General features: G+C 37.9%; 1 protein-coding gene across 1 annotated transcript in view; it reads left to right on the top strand.

The window, feature by feature from the left end:
- The window catches only part of PPEF1 (protein phosphatase with EF-hand domain 1), an 84,177-nt gene extending 64,282 nt beyond the window's left edge, over positions 1-19,895 (top strand). Inside the window, exons 11-16 of the mRNA XM_037157500.2 lie at positions 3,953-4,138; positions 5,523-5,665; positions 14,479-14,585; positions 16,771-16,934; positions 18,058-18,142; positions 19,306-19,895. Coding sequence (XP_037013395.2) covers positions 3,953-4,138; positions 5,523-5,665; positions 14,479-14,585; positions 16,771-16,934; positions 18,058-18,142; positions 19,306-19,514 — 894 coding nt within the window. The 3' untranslated portion in view covers positions 19,515-19,895. The remainder of the gene's footprint in view (positions 1-3,952; positions 4,139-5,522; positions 5,666-14,478; positions 14,586-16,770; positions 16,935-18,057; positions 18,143-19,305) is intronic.
- The last annotated feature ends 905 nt before the right edge of the window (positions 19,896-20,800 follow it).

The following is a 20,800-nucleotide window of genomic DNA, read 5'->3' as shown; positions in this document are numbered from 1 at the left end:
GTGTATTGCTGAACATGCAATGTACTTATCAAGAGGGCATAAAGGGAGGGAAATGCCTTAAGAGATATTCTGGGATGAGCAGTTGTCTACATTAGTGATGGGGAAAGGGCTTCCTCATTTTATATACTCAACAAGACAAACACCAGGGCCAAAGCCACAACTGAGAGGCCTATCTTATCTCTTTGGACATATTAAGAACACTTACTATGTGTTCACTGTAGGGAAACTACTTTCTCCTTTGAACATGACAATGAAGTTCTTTTCAGCAAAAAGACCTTTGTATATTCAGCAATTGTACAACAATTGTGATGGATTTTTTTCCTAAAAAGCTGTTAACCAATGTCACCCCAGTATATTCAATAAAGAAAAAAAGCCAATGGCTGATTCTTCATGATTACTAAGTATTGCTATATTAATAATTGTTTTTTAATGTCTATATTTTATATAAAAATAACTTTATTCATTCACATACATGAAAGCATTTCTTGTTCTTATTGTTGTTGTTCAGTTACAGTTGTACCCATTTTTTGGTTGGTAATGTCTTTTTTTATTTTTTAATATATTTTATTGATTATGCCATTACAGTTGTTCTATTCCCCCCCCTTCATTCCCCTCCACCCTGCACCCCCACCCGCACCATTCTCCCCTCTAGTTTATGACCATGTGTCTCAAGTTCTTTAGATTCTATATTTCCCATACTATTCTTGCCCTCTCCCCTATCTATTTTCTATCTACCGTCTCTGCTACTTATTTTCTGTACCTTCTCCCCCCCTTCTCCTCCTCCCACTCCCCTGTTGCTAACCCTCCATGAGATCTTCATTTCTATGGTTCTGCTCCTGATTAGCTGTCCTTTTAGTTTGCTTTTGTTTTAGGTGTGGTTCTTAATAACTGTGAGTTTGCTGTCCTTTCACTGTTCATCTTTTTTATCTTCTTTTTCTTAGGTAAGTCCCTTTAGCATTTCATATAATAAGGGCTTGGTGATGATGAACTCCTTGAATTTGATCTTATCTGAGAAGCACTTTATCTGTACTTCCATTCTAAATGAAAGCTTTGCTGGATAGAGCAATCTTGGTTGTAGGTCTTTGGATTTCATGACTTGGAATACCTCTTTCTAGCCCCTTCTTGCCTGTAAGGTCTCTTTTGAGAGATCCACTGACAGTCTGATGGGGACTCCTTTGTAGGTGACTGTCCCCTTATCTCTTGCTGCTTCTAGGATTCTCTCCATTTTAATCTTGGCTAATGTAATGATGATGTGCCTTGGTGTGTTTGTTCTTGGGTCCAACTTCTTTGGGACTCTCTGAGCTTCCTGGATTTCCTGGAAGTCTATTTCCTTTGCCATATTGGGGAAGTTCTCCTTTATTATTTGTTCAAATAAGTTTTCCACTGGTGGCTGTTCCTTTCCCCCTCTGGTACCCCTATAATTCGGATGTTGGAGCATTTAAAGATGCCCTGGAGGTTCCTAAGCCTGTCCTCATTTTTTTGAATTCTTGTTCCTTCATCCTTTTCTGTTTGGTCATTTTTTCCTTCTTTCTGGTCCATTCCCTTGATTTGAGTCCCAGTTTCCCTTTCATCACTATCAGTTTCCTGTGCATTTACCTTCGTTTCAATTAGTTTAGCCTTCATATGTTCCTCTAATTTGTGACTAAAATCAACCAGTTCTGTGAGCATCTGATCACCAGTGTTTTGAACTATGCATCTGAAAGTTTGGCTATTTCTTCGTCGCTTAGAGTTATGGGCTCTGGGGCTTTGAGATCTTCTTGAGTCATTTTTGGTCTGTTCGCACCCATTAAGTATGAGGAGCGGAGCCTTAGGAGCGGGGCAGGGCCACCAGGGCGAAGTTGCTGGGTTGTGACACTGTATGTGGGGGCGGGGTTGGAGTGGGGAAATGGCAGCCCTCTCTGCTGCCTCCTGTCGCTGGGGCCCGCTGGGGCCCGTCTCACTGCCCACTCCCTTGCCAGTCTATCTGCTCAGGAATGAGCCACCACAGTCAACGTGCCACCCTGCGCCCTTGCCAGATCCGTGGGTCGCTCACTGGGTCACTCACTGGGTCCAACCTTTGCAACCCCACGCCTGGGATCCACATGCCTGAGTCCCTCTGACTGAGTTTTCCTGTGCAACTCCGCTCTGCCAGCTGCTGGTTTCACCCCTCTTACCGGTTAGGCTGAAGCATTCATTGTTATCAGACTTCCAAAAAGTTCAATTTTATGTGTCCTGGTTGTGTTTTCTGTTGCTAATAGTTTATTGTCTCTAAACTTGGTTGTGTGAGAAAGCAGGGCGTTTCCACCTATGCCTCCATCTTGATGGAAGTCTAGTTGTCCCCATTTTTACCCCATTACTCTCCCCTGCCCTATCACCCCCACCTCCCACTCTCAATCTTATCCCCCTTTGTCTTTGCCCATGGGTCCTTTATCCATGTTCCTTGATGACCCTTCCCTTTCTTTCCTCCATTATCTGCTACACCCCATACCTTTGCTTACTTTCAATTTGTTCTTTATTTCAGTGTCTCTGGTTATATTTTGCTTGCCCATTCATTTTGTTGATTAAGTTCCACTTATAGGTGAGATCATATGGTATTTGTCTTTCATGGCTTGGCTTATTTCACTTAGCCTAACGCTCTCCAGATCCATCCAAACTGTCACAAAGGGTAGGAGCTCTTTCTTTCTGCTGTGTCACATTCCACTGTGTACATGTACCATAGTTTTTCAATCCATTCATTTACTGATGGGCACTTAGGCTGTTTCTAGCACTTGGCTATTGTAGATTGTGCTGCTATGAACATTGGGTGCATAGGTTCTTTTGAATTGGTGTTTCAGGGTTCTTAGATATTACCCCAGCAGTATAATTGCTGGGTCATAAGGCAGTTGTATTTTTAGTTTTCTGAGGAAATTCCATACTCTTTTCCACAGTGGCTGCACCAGTCTGCATTTTCACCAGCAGTGCACTAGGGTTCCCTTTTCTCCACAACCTCTCCAGCACTTGTTTGTTGATTTAATTATGATGGCCATTCTGACCAGTGTGAAGTGGTATCTCATTGTGGTTTTAATTTGCATCTCTATGCTGTCTAGTGATGCTGAGCATCCTTTTATATGTCTTTGACCCCTCTGTATGTCCTTGGAGAAGTGTCTGTTCAGGTCCTTTGCCCATTTTTTGATCATGTTGTTTGTCTTCCTGGTGTGGAGTAGTATGAGTTCTTTATTTATTTTAAAACTCAAACCCTTGTCCAAGGTAATATCAGCAAATATCTTTTCCCATATGGTTGGTTCCCTTTTCACTTTGCTGATATTTTCTTTAACCGTGCAGAAGCTTTTAAACTGGATGGAGTTCCATTAGTTTATTCTTTCCTTTATATCCCTTGCTCTAGGGGACATATCGGTAAAAATATTGCTGTGTGGAATATCTGAAATTTCCCTGCCTGTGTTCTCCTCTAGGACTTTGATGGTGTCACAACTTATATTCCTCTTTCATCCATCTTGAGTTTATTTTTGTGTATGGTGTAAGTTGGTGGTCAGGTTTCATATTTTTGCATGTAGTTGTCCAGTTCTCCCAACACCATTTGTTGCACTGGCTATTTTTAGTTCATTTTATGTTTCTGCCCCCTTTGTTGCATATTAATTGCCCATAGAGACTTGGGTTTATTTCTGGGCTCTCTGTTCTCTTCCACTGTTCTATGTGTCTGTTCTTATGCCCATACCAGGCCCTACATTAGTCCAATATTGTTATTGCAACATTGATTATTGGGGATAGCAGAAAGGGATTGTGGTGGCTATGGTCATTAAAATTATTCTGGAAAAGATTTATGGAAGAGAAACATTAAACAATTTTGAAGGAGTAATGAAAAGTAGCAAGACTTTGGGATGACATGGGTTAATATTTCTGGAAAAGAAGTTGGAATTTAGAAAGATAAACTCTCATTTGCAAATAGTAGCCACCTAATCTGGTTTGTTGTTTCAAGGTCACCGATATTCTATGGAGTGATCCTAGGGAGAAACGAGGCTGCTATCCAAACACATGCCGAGGAGGGGGCTGCTATTTTGGGCCAGATGTTACCAACAGGTTTCTTAGGAAACACCGCTTGAAACTGCTCATTAGGTCTCATGAATGTAAGCCTGAAGGGTATGAACTCTGCCACGATGGGAAGGTAAGCTAACATTGTTGGTGACATCATTACAGACATCTTTCCCCTCCCCCAGCATAGTCTTTATAGAAGATGTGCCTCACTTAGAGGCTCATAGGAAGATGTCTTCCCTGGTACCAAAAAAAGAAGGCCTTGCTTTGATAGACAGAAATAGGAGACCAGAGTTCACATAAGTTGTTAGAAGGGGCCTCTCTGTCCCTCAGCTTAAGGGATTTGTAGTTTATTTCCCTAATCCCAAAGATTAAAACTGTACATGCAACACTACATATGGACACAGAAAGGCTCTTACTAACCACAAGGCATTTTTTCAGTACCATGGGATTGAGAGTGTTCTTAAACTCACTGAGCACATAAAAGACAGCAGTGAATCCAGTTTGCTGTCTTTTACCTTTGCATGGTCCTGGTGCAGGGCAGAGCAACCAAACACACTTCCCTTCTACTCACTGAGTAGGTAAACTCTAGCAAGTCACTGTCTTTGGTCAGCTTAGCTCCACCCACTAAAATGGAGTGTGTTGTGCTCCTACAGTGGTGTGTGATAAGGCTACAAGACATGAGGACTGAGGAACTGGTTTCTTGTTCCAAGCATCCTGGAATGTCCCTTTGTCTAACCCTGAACAGTGATAAACACAAAACAATACCAAATGCATGGCACTTCCTTCTATTTCAACTTTTACTCTTCTAAAATCTATTAATTCAGCTGTGCCTCATGCTAACAATTGCACGATGGTTAAAAAAGGTATTTTATAAGGTTTCTTTGTAATAAGAAAATAGAGAGAAAATACCAGTGGCTTGTCTGAAGTGACATGCTCATTAAGGCAGGACTTGGCTTAAGCTAGGTTTCCTGTCACTGACAAATATTACCCTCCTATCTTCCATCACAGCCCCAAGGCTGGTTGGTTCCTTTCCAACAGAGTGGTTGTGGTCCCTTATTTTAGCCCCTATTTCTTTGCCCTTAAAGCACTGGTTTTGGGGGAGGGGAGCGAGCCCTCTAAATCATTTAGCTCAAAGCAAAAGAAGACTATGATACTAGACAAGTTTTATTTTGAATGCTCAAATATTACTGAGAAAGAAAATAAAGATTTTATGCCCTTGGAAAATCAGAATTTGCAAAACTGAGCATTAAGGGGAATTTTAAGATATGGACCTAAAATTGTACACCAGATTGCAAGACCAAAAACTCTGGGGATGAGGGCTAGAAGTCAGTACTTCTGGGGAAACTGATTTAAAAGCCTTGTTCCTCTCTGATGGAATCACAGGAAATCTTGTTAGACTTTAGATTCGGAACTTTGATTTTTGCTTTTTTTAAGACTTGAGCTATTTCTGACTTTATTGAAGGACATTTTGAGAACTAATTCTATGTGAATCTGCCCTCTTTCTGTTTAATCAGGTCATTACAGTATTTTCTGCTTCTAATTATTATGAAGAAGGCAGCAATCGAGGAGCTTATATCAGGGTGGGATATCGTTCAACCCTCCAGTTCTTCCAGTACCAAGTAACAAAGGCAACATGCCTAAGTCCTCTTTACCGAAGGTGTGTATCCTCTAAGCCTTAGAGCAGGGGTGTCAAACTCATTTTCACTGGGGGCCACATCAGCCTTGCCATTGCCTTCAAAGGGCTGAATGTAACTTTAGGACTGTATACATGTAACTACTCCTTAACTAGGGGCAAGGAGCTCAGCACTGCTACCCGGTAGAAACAAGATGGAGGGCTGGATTTGACCCAAGGTCCTTGTTTGCCACCTGTGCCTTAGAGTCAAAGAGGAATTTGGAATGCCAGTACTGTGATCAAATAGAACCAATATAGAATGAGTGAGAGCAGCCACAAGAGTGAATACAACTACTTATTGGTTACTCGTTGGTATAAACAAAATGGAAATAGTTCCAGACACCAAGTAGCAAATATACTCACTTTTGACACCAAGAGCAGCAATTTTTAATTCATATATCTCTTTAGGTGAATAAATTAGTAGGCATCTGCAAACAGTCCTTAACTGAATATAAAGAAAAGAAGGTCCCCACCCCCACCCAGCCCCATAACCTACAGCCTTCTCAGCACAGACCCCCCATAAGAGCCCAGTCAGTCGGGTCTGACTTTGTCTCCTCTCTACCCAGAAATGTATGTGACAAAAGAGTTGTGTGTGTTTCTCTGTGTGATGGCATTCATAGTTTGTCTTCTTTTTCTCCTTTAACATTAATTTTTTTCATCATAAAATGAATATATCTATAGTTAACAAGTAAGGCCAAAAATGATGTATAAATAAAATGTTAATAATCTTCTGTCCCCCTACTTCTCAGTAATCCTTTCCCCCATAGGCAACTGCAATTAATAATTTGGTGTGGACCCTTCCACCCTGTTCTCCTTGCTCATATAATGATAAACAAGCAATTATTCATTTATTGAATGAAAAAGTTGAGCACTTAGTATGTATCTGACACTGTTTTAGGCACAGGTGATACAGTAATAATCAAAATAGGCAAAAGTCCTTTTCCTCATTAAATACATGTCCCAGTGAGAGGAGAAAGTCAGAGACTACCATACACACTTTTTTTTTTTTTTTACAAAGACAGAGTCAAACTGCATACTGTATTCTGCAAGTGACTTTTCTCCTAAAGATTCTATCATGGGGACTTCCACCAAGATGGAGGCATAGGTGGAAACACTTTGCTTCCTCACACAACCAAATCTAAAAACAACAAAGTTTTAACAATAATAAATGCAACCAAACCACAGAAAATCGAACAATACGGAGTCCAAAAAAAACGAACCCCTCAGCTAAACTGGTGAAAGGGGCGAAGCCAGCAGCAGAGTGGGTCAGGCAAAAATGATCCCCCAACCTGGGCGGCGCATAAGCAGCTCAGGGCGTGGATCCCAGGTGCTGGGTAGCTACAGGAATGTGCGGTGCGGCTGGCTGTCTGAGGTCACGCATTTGCGCGCAGATAAACCAGTGAAGAGACGTGCATTGAGACAGACTGCGAAGGCCCCAGCACAGGGCAGTGGGCTCGCACATTTGCGCTCAGATAAGCAGGCGGGGGCAAGTGGTGAGGCGGACTGGGCGAGCAGAGAGGACTGCCATTGCTCCCTCTCTGACCCTGCCCCCATATATAGCATCACAAACCTGCAACCTGGGTGGCCCCACCCTGGTGAACAGCTAAGGCTCCGCTCCTCATATGTAACAGGCACAAACAGATGAAAACATGGCTCAAGAACCACTCAGAGCCCCAAAGCCGATAAATCCAAGCCATGAAGAAATAGCCAAACTTTCAGCTGCACAGTTCAAAACACTGGTAATCAGGATGCTCACAGAACTGGTTGATTTTAGTCACAAATTAGAGGAACATATGGAAGCTAAACTAATTGAAATGAAGGGAAGTACACAGGAAACCAATAGTAATGGAAAGGAAACTGGGGCTCAAATCAAAGGAGTGGACCAGAAAGAGGAAAAAAATGACCAAACAGAAAAGGATGAAGAAACAAGAATTCAAAAAAAATGAGGACAGGCTTAGGAACCTCCAGGACATCTTTAAATGCTCCAACATCCGAATTATAGGGGTACCAGAAGGGGAAAGGAACAGCCACAAGTGAAAAACTTATTTGAACAAATAATAAAGGAGAACTTCCCCAATATGGCAAAGGAAATAGACTTCCAGAAAATCCAGGAAGCTCAGAGAGTCCCAAAGAAGTTGGACCCAAGAACAAACACACCAAGGCACATCATCATTACATTAGCCAAGATTAAAATGGAGAGAATCCTAGAAGCAGCAAGAGATAAGGGGACAGTCACCTACAAAGGAGTTCCCATCAGACTGTCAGCTGATTTCTCAAAAGAGACCTTACAGGCAAGAAGAGGCTGGAAAGAAGTATTCCAATTCATGAAAACCAAAGACCTACAACCAATATTGCTCTATCCAGCAAAGCTTTCATTTAAAATGGAAGGACAGATAAAGTGCTTCTCAGATAAGATCAAATTGAAGGAGTTCATCATCACCAAGCCCTTATTATATGAAATGCTAAAGGGACTTACCTAAGAAAAAGAAGATAAAAAAGATGAACAGTGAAAGGACAGCAAACTCACAGTTATTAAGAACCACACCTAAAACAAAAGCGAACTAAGAGGACAGCTAGATCAGGAGTGAACCATAGAAATGAAGATCACATGGAGGGTTAGCAACAGGGGAGTGGGAGAAGGAGAAGGGGGGGGGAGAAGGTACAGAAAATAAGTAGCATAGACAGTAGATAGAAAATAGATAGGGGGAGGGTAAGAATAGTAGGGGAAATATAGAATCCAAAGAACTTGAGACACGTGTTCATGAACTAAAGGGGCGGGGAATGGTGGGGGAGGGGTGTGCAGGATGGAGGGGAATGAAGGGGGGAAATAGAACAAATGTCATGGCATAGTCAATAAAATAAAAAATATATTTAAAAAAAGATTCTATCATGAACATCACTCCAAGTTAGTATATATAGACCTGATTCATTCTTTTTTTCTCACCGAGGACATCATTTTCATTTTAGAGAATGGGGAAGGGAGGTAGAGGGAGAGAAATATGGATGTGAGAGAGAAACATTGATCAGTTGCCTCTTTTATGCACCAAAACCGGGGACTGAACCCGCAACCTTTGACTGGGAATTGTGCCCTGACTGGGAATTGAGCCTGTGATCTTTTGGTTTATGGGATGACACTCCAATCAACTGAGCCACACCATCCAGGGCCTAATTCATTCTTTTTAATATATATATTCTATAGTGTACATATGAAGTGTACAAATTGAATCTTATTCAACTTATGGCCATCCAGATTGGTTCCAGGGTTTTACACTTAAAAACAATACTATAACAAACATTTCTGTGTGTGTGTATGTGTGTATGTAAGTTTTTAGTGCTGCTGTAAGATTTCAAAATATGAGATTTATGGATTTATATGTTTAAAATTTTGCTAGATACTCCAAGAGCTGTAACAATTAATTTGAAGAACGACATACCTTTTTCTTCACATCCTCATTAGTCTGAGATATTATTACCCTATTCTTAATTTTTGCCAAGCTGATAGATTAAAAATGGAAAATCTTAGTATTTTAATTGGGATATTTTAGACAGCTGAGTTTACCCATCTTATGTTTTTGGAAATTGAATTTTTCTCTTTTTGAATTACCTATGTATATTATTCTCCTATTTTATATTATTGCCTTGTAAAAGTTCTTTATGTATCCTATGTATATGCCACTTATTACATACAGGACTTGTAAATAGTCTCTCCCATTCTGTGGGCGGTATTTTTTCTTTGTTGATGGTATTATTTATAGAACAAACATTTTTAATATTTGTTAAATCCAGTGTATCTATTTTTCTTTTTTGCTTGTGCTTTTGATGTTGAATATAAGAGGCCCTTTTGTAACCCCAAATATACCTCTATGTTTTCTTCTAAGAAATATACAAAGAACTTACACGACTCCACTCTAGGAAGACATCTAACCCAATTAAAAATGGGAAAAGGACTTGAACAAACACTTCTCTAAAGAGGACATACAGAATATCCAGAGACACATGAAGAGATGCTCAATATCATTAGCTATCAGAGAGATGCAAATTAAAACCACAATGAGATACCACTTTACACCAGTCAGGATGGCTATCATAAACAAAGCAACAAACAACAAATGTTGGAGAGGTTGTGGGGAAAAGGGGTCCTTAGTTCACTGTTGGTGGGACTGCAGACTGGTACAACCATTATAGAAAACAGTATGGAATTTTCTCAGAAAAATAAAAATCGACCTGCCTTTTGACCCAGCAATTACACTGCTAGGATTATATCCTAAGAATCCTAAAAAAAAAAAAGAAAATAAAAAAAAAGAATCCTAAAACATCAATTTCAAAGAACCTATGCACCACAATGTTCATAGCAGCACAATTTACAATAGCCGAGAGTTGGAAGCAACCTAGGTGCCCGTCAGTAAATGAATGGATCAAAAAATTGTGGTACATATACACAATGGAATTCTATGCAGCAGAGAGAAAGAAGGAGCTCCTACCCTTTGCAACAACATGGATGGAACTGGAAAGCATTATGCTGAGTGAAATAAGCCAGGCATTGAAAGACAAATACCATATGATCTCACCTTTAACAGGAAGCTAAACAACAAAACAAACAAGCAAACAGAATAAAAACAAAGACACTGAAATAGAGAACAAGTGGGCAGCGACCAGAGGGGAGAGGGAAGGGAATTTAAGGGGAAAAAATGGGGAGGGATTTTGAGGAACAAGTATGAAAGACACAGGGATGAGGATGGGGGGGGGGAAATGGGAGGGAGGTGGGGAGATGGGGCAGGGGGGCTGGGATGGGAAAAATAGACAAAAAACTGTACTTGAAATATAACTAAATAAAATTTAAAAAAAGAAATTTATTGAGTAAGCTTTTTATAATTGAGTGTCTGACCCATTTTGAGTTAATTTTTGTGCATGGTATGAGATAGGGGTCCAACTTCATTCTTTTACTTGTGGACATTCAGTTGTCCCGGCACCATCAATTGGGAAGACTCTCCTTCCCCCATGTGATTGTCTTGGCACCCTTGTCAAAAGTAGGTTGACCATAAAGGTACAGATTTATTTCTGGAGTTTAATTTTTTTTCTGGACTTTAAATTTTATCCTATTGATCTATATCTCTATCCTAATACAAGTAACACACTCTCCTAATTACTATAACTTTGTGGTAGGTTCTGAAACCAGAAATGTGAGTCAAACTTGGTTCTTCTTTTTTGAGATAAGTTTAGTTATTCTGGGTCCCTGGCATTTCCTATGAATTTTAGAATCAGCTTGTCACCTTCTGCAAGAAATGCCAACTGGGATTTTGATAGGGATTATTTTGAATGTCTAGATCAATTTGCTGGTTATTGCCAGCTTAACAGTATTAAATCTCCCAAGTGCTATATTGTTCTATTTATTTGGATCTTTTTTCATTTCCCTGAACAATGTTTTGTGCTTTTCAGTGGACAAGCCTTAGACATTGTTTTGCTAAATTCATTTCTAAGTGTTTTATTTTCTTTGTTGCAATAGTAAACAGAGTTTTTTAAATTACATTTTTGGATTGTTCATTTTTAGTCTATAGAAGTAAAGTTTATTTTTGTGTGTTATACAATCTTGATATATGTTCCTCATTAGTTCTAATAGTTTTGATTGGATTCCTTGGAATTTTCTATATGCAAGACCATATTATCTGTGAATGAAGATAGTTTTACCTCTTCCTTTCCAACTGGATGCTTTTATTTGTTTATTTTTTCTTGATTAACTGCACTGCCTAGAACCTCCAAACCAATGTTGAGTAGAAGTGCAGGGAGCAGATAACTTTGTCTTGTTCCTGATCTTAAGAGGGACACTATTTGGTCTTTCACCATTAAGTATATTAGCTGTATGATTTTTGTAGATGCCCCTTAACAGGTTAAGGAAGTTCCCTTCTATGCCTAATTTATGGAGTGTTTTTATCATGAAAAAATATTGAATTTTTGTCAATTAGGTTTTCTGTAGCTATCAAGATGATCATGTGGTTTTTGTCTTTTATTCTATTAATTTGGTGGATCACATTGATTAATTTCAGATGTTAAACCTTCCATTCCTGAGATAAATCCCACTTGTTCATGGTGTGTTTTTATATATTGCTGGATGCAGTATGCTAGTATTTTGTTGAGGATTGTCTTTCTATATTTATAAGAAATATTGGTCTGTAGTTTTCTTGCAGCCTTTGGTTTTGCTATCAGGGTAATGCTGGCTATGTCATATAATAAGATGGGTAGTAGTCCTACCTTTTCTATTTTTTAGAAAAGTTTGTGAATGATTGGTATTAATTCTTTTTTGAAATGTTTGATAGAATTCACCAGTGAAGCCATCTGGCCCTGAGTTTTTTGTTTGTTTTCTTTTTTGTGAGAAGTTGTATGGTTACTTAGTCATTTTTTTACTTGTTCCAGATATGTTCAGTTTGTTTTTTTAAAAGATTTCTCCTTAGTCAATTTTGCTAGTTTGCCTATATAGAAATTCATCCATTTTATCTAGTGTATCTAATTTGTTGGTATGTAATTGTTCATAATATTTCCTTATAATTCTTTTTAATTTCTGTAAGGCCAGATGTGATGATCTCTCTCTCATTCTTGATTTTAGAAATTTGAGTCTTCCTTCTCTTTTATTTCTTAGCCATGCCAGCTAAAGGTTTGTCAGTTTTATTGATCTTTTCAAAAAAACAATTTTCGATGTTGTTGATTTTCTCTATTGTTTTTCTATTCTCTATTTCATTTATTTCTCCTCTGTTCTTTGTTATTTGCATCCTTCTGCTTGCTTTAGGTTTTAGTTTTTGAAGGTAGACATATGTAATTAATTTAAGATCTTTTTTAATGTAGGCATTTATAGCTATAAATTTTCCTCTAAGCACTGCTTTAGTGGCATCTCATATTTTGGCATGTTGTGTTTTAATTTTTATTTACCTCGAAGTATTTTCTAGGTTTTCTTGTGATGTTTTTCCTTGACCCATTGGTTATTTAGGATAATGTTGTTTAATTTCCTCATATTTGTGATTTTTCCAGATGTCCTTCTTATTAATCTCTGAGTTTTTATAGTCTACAAAGATACTTTGTATGATTTTAATCATATAAAATTTTTTGAGGCTTATGTTATGGCTTAATATGAGGTCTGACGTGGAAAGTGTTCTGTATGTCCTTTAGCAGAATGTACACTCTTCCTGTTGTTGGGTGGAGTGATATATATATGTATATATATGTATATATGTATATATTTGTTATGTATTTGTATATATTTGTTTATATACACACATATATATATTTGTTAGATCTCGTTGGTTTATAAGTGCTGTCAAATCTTTTATATCCAGATAACTCAGTTGGTTAGAGCATCATCCCCATATGCCAAGGTTGTGGGTTAGATCCCTGGTCAAGACATATATAAAAATCAAGCACTGGCCCTGGCTGGTGTGGCTCAGTGGATTGAATACTGGCCTGTGAACCAAAGGGTCATGGGTTTGATTCCCAGTTAGGGCACATGCCTGGGTTGCAGGCCGGGTCCCCAGATTGGGGTGTGCAAGAGATAACCACACATTGATGTTTCTCTCTCTCTCCCTTCCTCTCTCTCTAAAAGTAAATAAATAAATAAATCTTTAAAAACAAAGAATCAAGCACTGAATACATTAAGTAGAACAACAAATCAATGTCTCTCTCCCTTCCTCCCTCCTTCTCTCCCTTCCTCCCTTTCTCACCTCTTAATCAATAAAGTAAAAAATTTTTAAATAAATGCAATTAAAAAAAAGAAAGCAAAGTATTGATGCCCCCAATTATTTCTGCTGAATTGTCTATTTCTCCCTTCAATTCTGTCAGTTTTTGCTTCATGTAGTTTTGGGCTCTGTTGTTAGGTTCATATATGTTTATAGTTCTTTATCTTCTTTGGCTGATTGGTTCTTTTATCATAAAATATTCCTCTTTATCACTAATAACAGCTTTTGTCATAAAATCTCTTCTGTCTGCTATTAGTATAGCCATTCTACCTCTCTGGAATTGTTGTTTGCATGGTGTATCTTTGCCCATTTTTTTTCAAATTCTTTGTATCCTTGAAACTAAAGTGTGTGTCTTGTAGACAACATGTAGTTAAATCTTGTTTTTTTAAAATTCAGTCTTATAATGTGTGGTTTTTATTTAACACATTCATATATGGTATTCTTATCAATATGATTGGATTTAATCTGCCATTTTGCTTTTTTGGTGGGGATATATGACTCATGACTACTTTGTTTCTCTGCTCCTCATTTATTTTGAATTTATTTTTGTAAATGGTCTGGGGTAAAAGTTTAGCTTTCAGTCAGTTAGCTGTGCTAACACCATTTTTTAAAATTGTCCTTTCTACTGAATTGTCACACCTCTTTTGTCATACATACTTCCTTTGTTAGACATATGCATATGTAGTTCGCTATATTTTTGAAATTTCTATTCTGCTTATGTATCCTCTCTTGTGTCAATACCAGCTTGTTTTGTTTCAGTAACTGTATGGTAAATTTCATTATCTGCTATATAGCAAGTCCCTCTTTATTTTCCTTTTTTCAAAATTGTCCTGGATATTTTTAGACACTAATTGTACATGTGACTCTTTGAAATAAAAAAGAAAACACTAGTGGTAATCCTTTTAAAATTTCACAAAACATACATGAACATATACACACATTCACCACTTAGTAACATGGTATATATGAAGTTAGGGAATTCATTTAAAGTAGAAACTAGTGAGTGGTAACATAGCACATTAAAATGAAACAAAACAGAATGATTTATGTAATTTCTCTCTAATAATTGTCTTAACATAGGGTGCACACCATCGAACGTAGTGCCATTAAGATATTAAAGGAAAGAATGATTGCACGAAAAACTGACCTCATTAATGTTTTCCAACTTCAAGACCGTGAGAAAACAGGTAATAAAATTATATATTAAGAAATGCTTATCATTTCTTAACATAGCAGGTTACATCCAGACCGGTTTTCTCTCTCTCTTGTCCCTTCTTTCCTTCCTTCCTTCCTTCCTTCCTTCCTTCCTTCCTTCCTTCATTCCTTCTTTGCTTTCTTTTTTGATTTTTTAAGATTTTACTTCTCTATTTTTACTAGTGAGGAATGATAGAGCTAAAAATAAATATAATCCATTATATGCTTGGAAAAAGGTATATTTCTCCTTTTGAGTAAGTTTTTTTCAACTTAAGAAAACAACAACCCTGAATTTGACTTCTATTCTGGTAATATGTCAGATTAGGCACCCTGAAAGGCCTGCCTATTAAGAAACAGCTAGATTCTAGAGCATACAGAATTCTAGTGCATTTACCAGCCCCACAGTAAGTATGATAAATCTCTAGGCTACATCTCCTCTTTCCATGAAACTGATTCTTGACTTCCAAACTCCAGAACTCTAAGATGTAAATTTGTATTATTTTAAGCCACTTAGTCTGTGGTAATTTGTTATAACAATAGGAAACTAATACAGGTGGCCCAGTCTCAAGACTGTTCAATATTTTGCTGGGGATGTTAGCCAGTGCAATAAGGCAAGTTAAATAAAACCATGAGTTAGAAAGGAAGAAATAAAATGTCACTAAATATCAATTAGAGCCTATTCAGGAGATAGAAACTCCATCAATAATTTGAACGGAGGAACTTAGTATAAAGAATTACTAATTAGTAAACAGTGATTAGTTACTAAAATGGATAAAATAGAACTCTAAAGAATATAGGAATAGGAAGTGTAGGGAACAGATGCTGTCTCTAAGGTTGAGAAAGGGTACCCAAAGAAGGAACAAACTTAAAAGAGTTCCCTACTCCCAACCAAAGGTAACATTCAGACTTTATTGAGGAGGGTGTGACTGTAGAAGTATGCTGGGGTATCTCAGGTCAGAGATGGTCTGGAGATAGAGGGCCAGGACTGGAGAGGATGAAGCCACCCACTGTGGTGCCAACAAAATTCTCTTTGGGCTATGTACCACTGTGTCTCCGACAGACTGCTGGCAAGGGAGGCATCCATGTTGTATCAGTGAAATTCAGTAGTGAGCGGGTGCCATTGAATTTCCCACACACCTCTGCAACCATACTATGCAGTAGAAACAAAAAGTGGAGCATACCAGAACAATGTCTTCTGCTATGTCTTAGAGCATTCTTCCTATACTCTCTGCTGACAAAACCTAACACTATACCAGCTGCCAAAAAAATGTTTACAGTGTTCAGCTCCAATATCATAAAACAGGGTAAAGAAGGGTACATTTGGAGCTGAGTGGAAATAAATTGATAATTAATATAGCTAGCAATTAACTTTAGATAATGAAAACCTTAAAAGATATCATTCATAATAGTTAATCAAGTACTAAGGAAGAAACCAAATGATTAGTGTGTGAGATTTGTAAAATATTATTAAGAGAAATGAAAAAGAATTGAAATAAATGAGTAGCTATTACTATGTTCAAGGGCCAGTGATGTTGAGATATGAATTCTCCCCAAATTGAGCTATAGGGTCAATGTACCAAAGGGGAATGTATGGAAATGTTCTTAATGCTGTTTGTACATATTATACATAAATTGTGAATATTGTTTTATTTGTTTTCTGTTTATCAAAATCATTTTCATATGAGTATATCTGTAATAATCAGGAAAAATAAAGATTTCTACTTTGAAAAACTACACATAATATTAGGGAATAAAAGGATAATACCTGGGAAAATGAAAAGTGAATAATATGTCAAAATGTTAAAAGTAAAAGTAGTCTTTTATCCTGCATATCATTTTTTCTTTATATCCTTTTGCACTTTTAAATCTTCTATTATAAACATACTTTACTATGTTCATCAGAAAAAGGAAAAAGAAATCCACCACCCAACGTCTGATTGCTTATACACAACAGTAAGACAAAGAGCTATGGAACACTGAAGACTTTTTATAGTTGTTCCTCCCTTGGCCCCCTGGAGCCTGGTAGGACAAATTGTAGAAGGGGGCAGGAGGCACCCAGGCTTTGAAACCCCAGGTTGCCCCTGGGCTGCACTGAGGAGGTTGCATTTCTTTATCAAATTATCTACCAATTAATAGGCATTCTTCTTTTCTTTTTTACTTTTTGGTTGTTATTGTTAGGAAAAATTTCTATGGGCCAGTGGGCTTTTTCTATGGAGACCGTTTTGGGGCTGAAGTTACCATGGAGATCCCTGAGCTCACATCTGGTTATCACAGACCAAGAAGGGAATGTCGACTACATGTCCTGCTTCAATGATATGCACATTCAAAAACCTGTGAAAGAGGCAAGTGAAACAGCCCCCACTAAAACCTGGTTGGAGAGAAACACCCTTTGGGAAACCTGTAAGAGTAATTTAATCCTTTGAAAAGTTGAGAGTGGAATCATCTAATGGATGGGAGTGGCAGACTTAGGAGGGTCTCCCTGCTACCTTGTGGTCTGTTCAGGAAAGGTGTGCATTCTAAGGATAAGCAAAAAGAAGAAAAAGCTTCTGCAAGCAAATCCATGGCAAACGTATGATTCTTCTCTTAAGTGTTGTCCAGCAGAAGTGCCGATGTGACATCTATTCTTTCATATAATGCACCCTTTAAAATACTCAACATATTCCCTCTTCAATTATGAGTGTATAGACTGACTGACGTAACATCTTACACCTTAAGTACTTGTAAAGTTCAGAATCCTTTATTAAAATAAAAATACCTCAGGAAGAGTTGTCAGTCCCCCCCCCCCAGTAATTATTAGTTAACAACTCATCAGCAGTTAGTTATAATATAGAGCTGAAAGTGAGCTGATGGGAACTAGGACTGGGGTGATTGTGTGCAGGGGAGAGAAGTGAAGAGCAGAGAAGGGAAGTAAAAGTGCAGGTGGGAACCCCAAATATCCATAGGAAGGAGGCTTCAGACTTCCCTTAAGGGGCAGTTTACCATTGTGACTGAGCTCACAGACCTTGGCTTCAGGCAGCTAAGATTCAAATTCCATTTACCAGCTATATGAACCCTGGGAAACTTACTTTGCCTCTTTGTTCTTTAATCTGTAAAAAGGACATAATAACAGTTCTGTTCCTTGGGGCTGTGTTGAGAGCTAAATGAAACAACCCACAGAAAAGCTCTCAGTGCAGAGCCTGGCACACGAGGCGTTCTCAGTAAATGTTGGCTATTGTTATTTGCTGCTTCCTGATTGGCTTTGGCCCTGTCCTCCGAGAAACACAGACTGCAGATACCTCCAAACATAAGAACATGGTCTTCTCTCTGATTAAAGAGGGTTGGGCCTCCAGGGAAGGCCTGCCTTCTCAAGTGGCTATGTAAATCACCTAATTTGAATTGACAATGATGTTTTATGCTTGTTATATTTACTAAATTGATGTATGTTATTAATTTTATGTTTTAACACTTAGAAAAATTTTATCTTAGGTCCAGTCAGCTCTGATTGAAACTCTGTACAGATACCGATCTGACCTGCAAATCATCTTTAATGTCATTGACTCTGATCACTCAGGTAAATGAACTTGGATTTATTCACTTACAGTAGAAAGCAAAGATTGGTCTATCTCTCTGAAACTAGAACTGTGTTTTCATCTATTGCTTTCTAGAACTCATCGTTAATATCATTATTATTTTAGTTGGCTACTAACCCTATTCGAGACCATATGGTCTGATATAGGCCTATGCATCCATTAGTCAGACAAAAATAGCTCCTTTTATAAGTCACCAGTATAGATGAAAAGATCATTCACTGTTCATTTAAAGTGACCTTCTCAGCACAGCAGGCAGTGCATCAGTCTCATAAACATCATGGTTACTCCTGGTCATAAAAATCATCTCTAGAGTTCTGATTCTGTTTTGGGGACTGAGGGCTATGAAAACTCATTTTCTCTTTTAGCTTTGTAAAGTTCAGAATCCTTTATTAAAATAGAAATACTCCAGGGAGAGTTGTCAGCCCCCCCCCCAGTAATTATTAGTTTACAACTCATCAGCAATTAGTAATAACATTTACGTTGCTTGCAGATATACTTTATTCATTTATTTTTCATTTAAATCCACTGGAGTGACATTGGTTAGTAAAATGATACAGGTTTTAACATGTACATTTCTGCGATACATCATCTATTTATTGATCGTGTGCCCACCACCCACATTTTCAAACTTTAAAAACATCATCAGATAATCTTTAACTACAGCCATCATTGAGCACCCCAAAATTAATAATAAAACAGAGAGTAAATTATTGCCTATAAAAATGGCAGACCCATTATTTCCAGTGCTCTTACTGAGTCCTAGGGTATCTTTTCCCTCTACTTTGATGTTGCCCTCCTCTCTGTCCTCCTTCTATGTCCCTTTCCCTTAGATTTTAAATCTTAAAATTTCTACGCCGCATATAGTCCCCACAGTTCACAATCTCCCTCCATTCCTTCACTGTTTTAGAATAATTCCTTCACTGTTTTAAAATGCCAGCTTTAGAATAATCTTATGATCACTTAGAAGTTTTAAATGACATATTGTTTCTTATATTTATTCTCTTTTTCATTTTCTTCAGTGTCTTGATGGTCAGGCATGTTAGTGAGCTTCTAATTGGGACTATTCAATCAATATGGCTTCCATATCCCTCCCTTAGGTGGGCCTTAAAATGAACACTCACAGCATTCTCCTATATTCTTTTAGGTCTGATCTCCATGGCGGAATTTCATACCATGTGGAAACTTTTTAGTAGTCACTACAACGTTTATATTGATGACTCCCAAGTTGATGAGCTTGCTAAAAGAATGGACTTGAACAAAGATGGCAGCATCGACTTTAATGAGTTTTTCAAGGCTTTCTATGTAGTGCACAAACTTGACAGCTTGACCAAAGAAAATACCGAGGCTAATTAACAAGAACTAGGGCCTTCCCTCCTTATGAACATGGTCACTTATATAGTCTTTTGCAGAGCCAGTAGTAGAAAGAAGTAGACCCCAATTTCCACTATGAGCAGATGTGCAGTGTGCGTATCGGAAGTTTCTAGTAAGCTGTTGTAGCTCAGACTAGCTTAAATGTCAGCTCCCCTGGTAGGACACACAAATTTCTAGATATAAGGTGGATTTGAGCCTAGTTGTGGTCTCTTTGATGTCCACTAACCACGACACCAGAGCAGTTTGGAAACATACCAAAAGAAACTCAGAGTACACAGAAAACACCACACCATCTGTGAGTGGCCAAGGAATAGGAGGAGGAATACTAAGCCATTAATGTAATAAAATACTTCCAGCCTTCAACTGTAATTTTCTTTGGTCATTCCATAAACTGGTAATTCTCAATCATGGGGGAACCACAATTCAGGGATGGGGGCCATATCAGATTCTTGGGGTAAGCTATGTGAGTGTATTATTTGAAAAAGCACATAGTCTCTGGCCATACCACCCTGAACGTGCCTGATCTCATCTGGAAGAGCATGTTCTTTTCTTGTCTGTCAGAGATACATAGTGAATACTTTCAGATTGGGCCCTGCAATTAATATGGTTTGACACCTTCATTGACAAGATGGGGCCTTGGTTAGACATACATTGTGCATTTCTGCTATTCTGATTGCATATCAAACAATAAGCAATTTCTGTTCAAAGGGAAGTATATTTTAATTTTTCTCTAAGTTTGGGAACTTCAACATTTATCAGTCTGTCAGGGTAGATATCCTGCAATGCTGCCTACTATATACACCAAAATAATGGATAAAATATAACAAATATCTTTTTTAAATGCATAACTGAGCTGATAGGAAAGTAAAAGAAACCTGTGTGGGACAGGAAAAAAAAGAGAGCATAATTAAAACTTTAGCAGTATTAACATTGGATAGGATAGACTTTAAGGTAATGAATATCATTATGGATTAAAAAAAGGTCATTACTGAATGCTAAAAGGAATGATTCACCAGGAAGATACAGTAATTATAAAAATATGCATCTCATAACAGCTTTAAAATTTATAATGCAAAAATGGACATAACTCCTAGAAGAAAGAGGTAGAAGGAGATTTTGAATATACCTATCAGTAATTGATCATGTAAATAAAAACATTAGTATATAAACATTGGACACCCCAATTAATCCTCCTGATCATGTGTGTGTCTGTATGTGTACACTCTATAATCAATTTTAGAGAATGCACATTATTTTCAAGCATACAT

Source organism: Artibeus jamaicensis, unplaced genomic scaffold (genome assembly GCF_021234435.1).
Source record: "Artibeus jamaicensis isolate MK-2021 breed Jamaican fruit bat unplaced genomic scaffold, CSHL_Jam_final scaffold_1283, whole genome shotgun sequence".
NCBI lineage: Eukaryota > Metazoa > Chordata > Mammalia > Chiroptera > Phyllostomidae > Artibeus > Artibeus jamaicensis.
The sequence above is the reverse complement of the archived record's forward strand: the minus strand, read 5'-3'. Positions and strand labels throughout refer to the sequence as shown.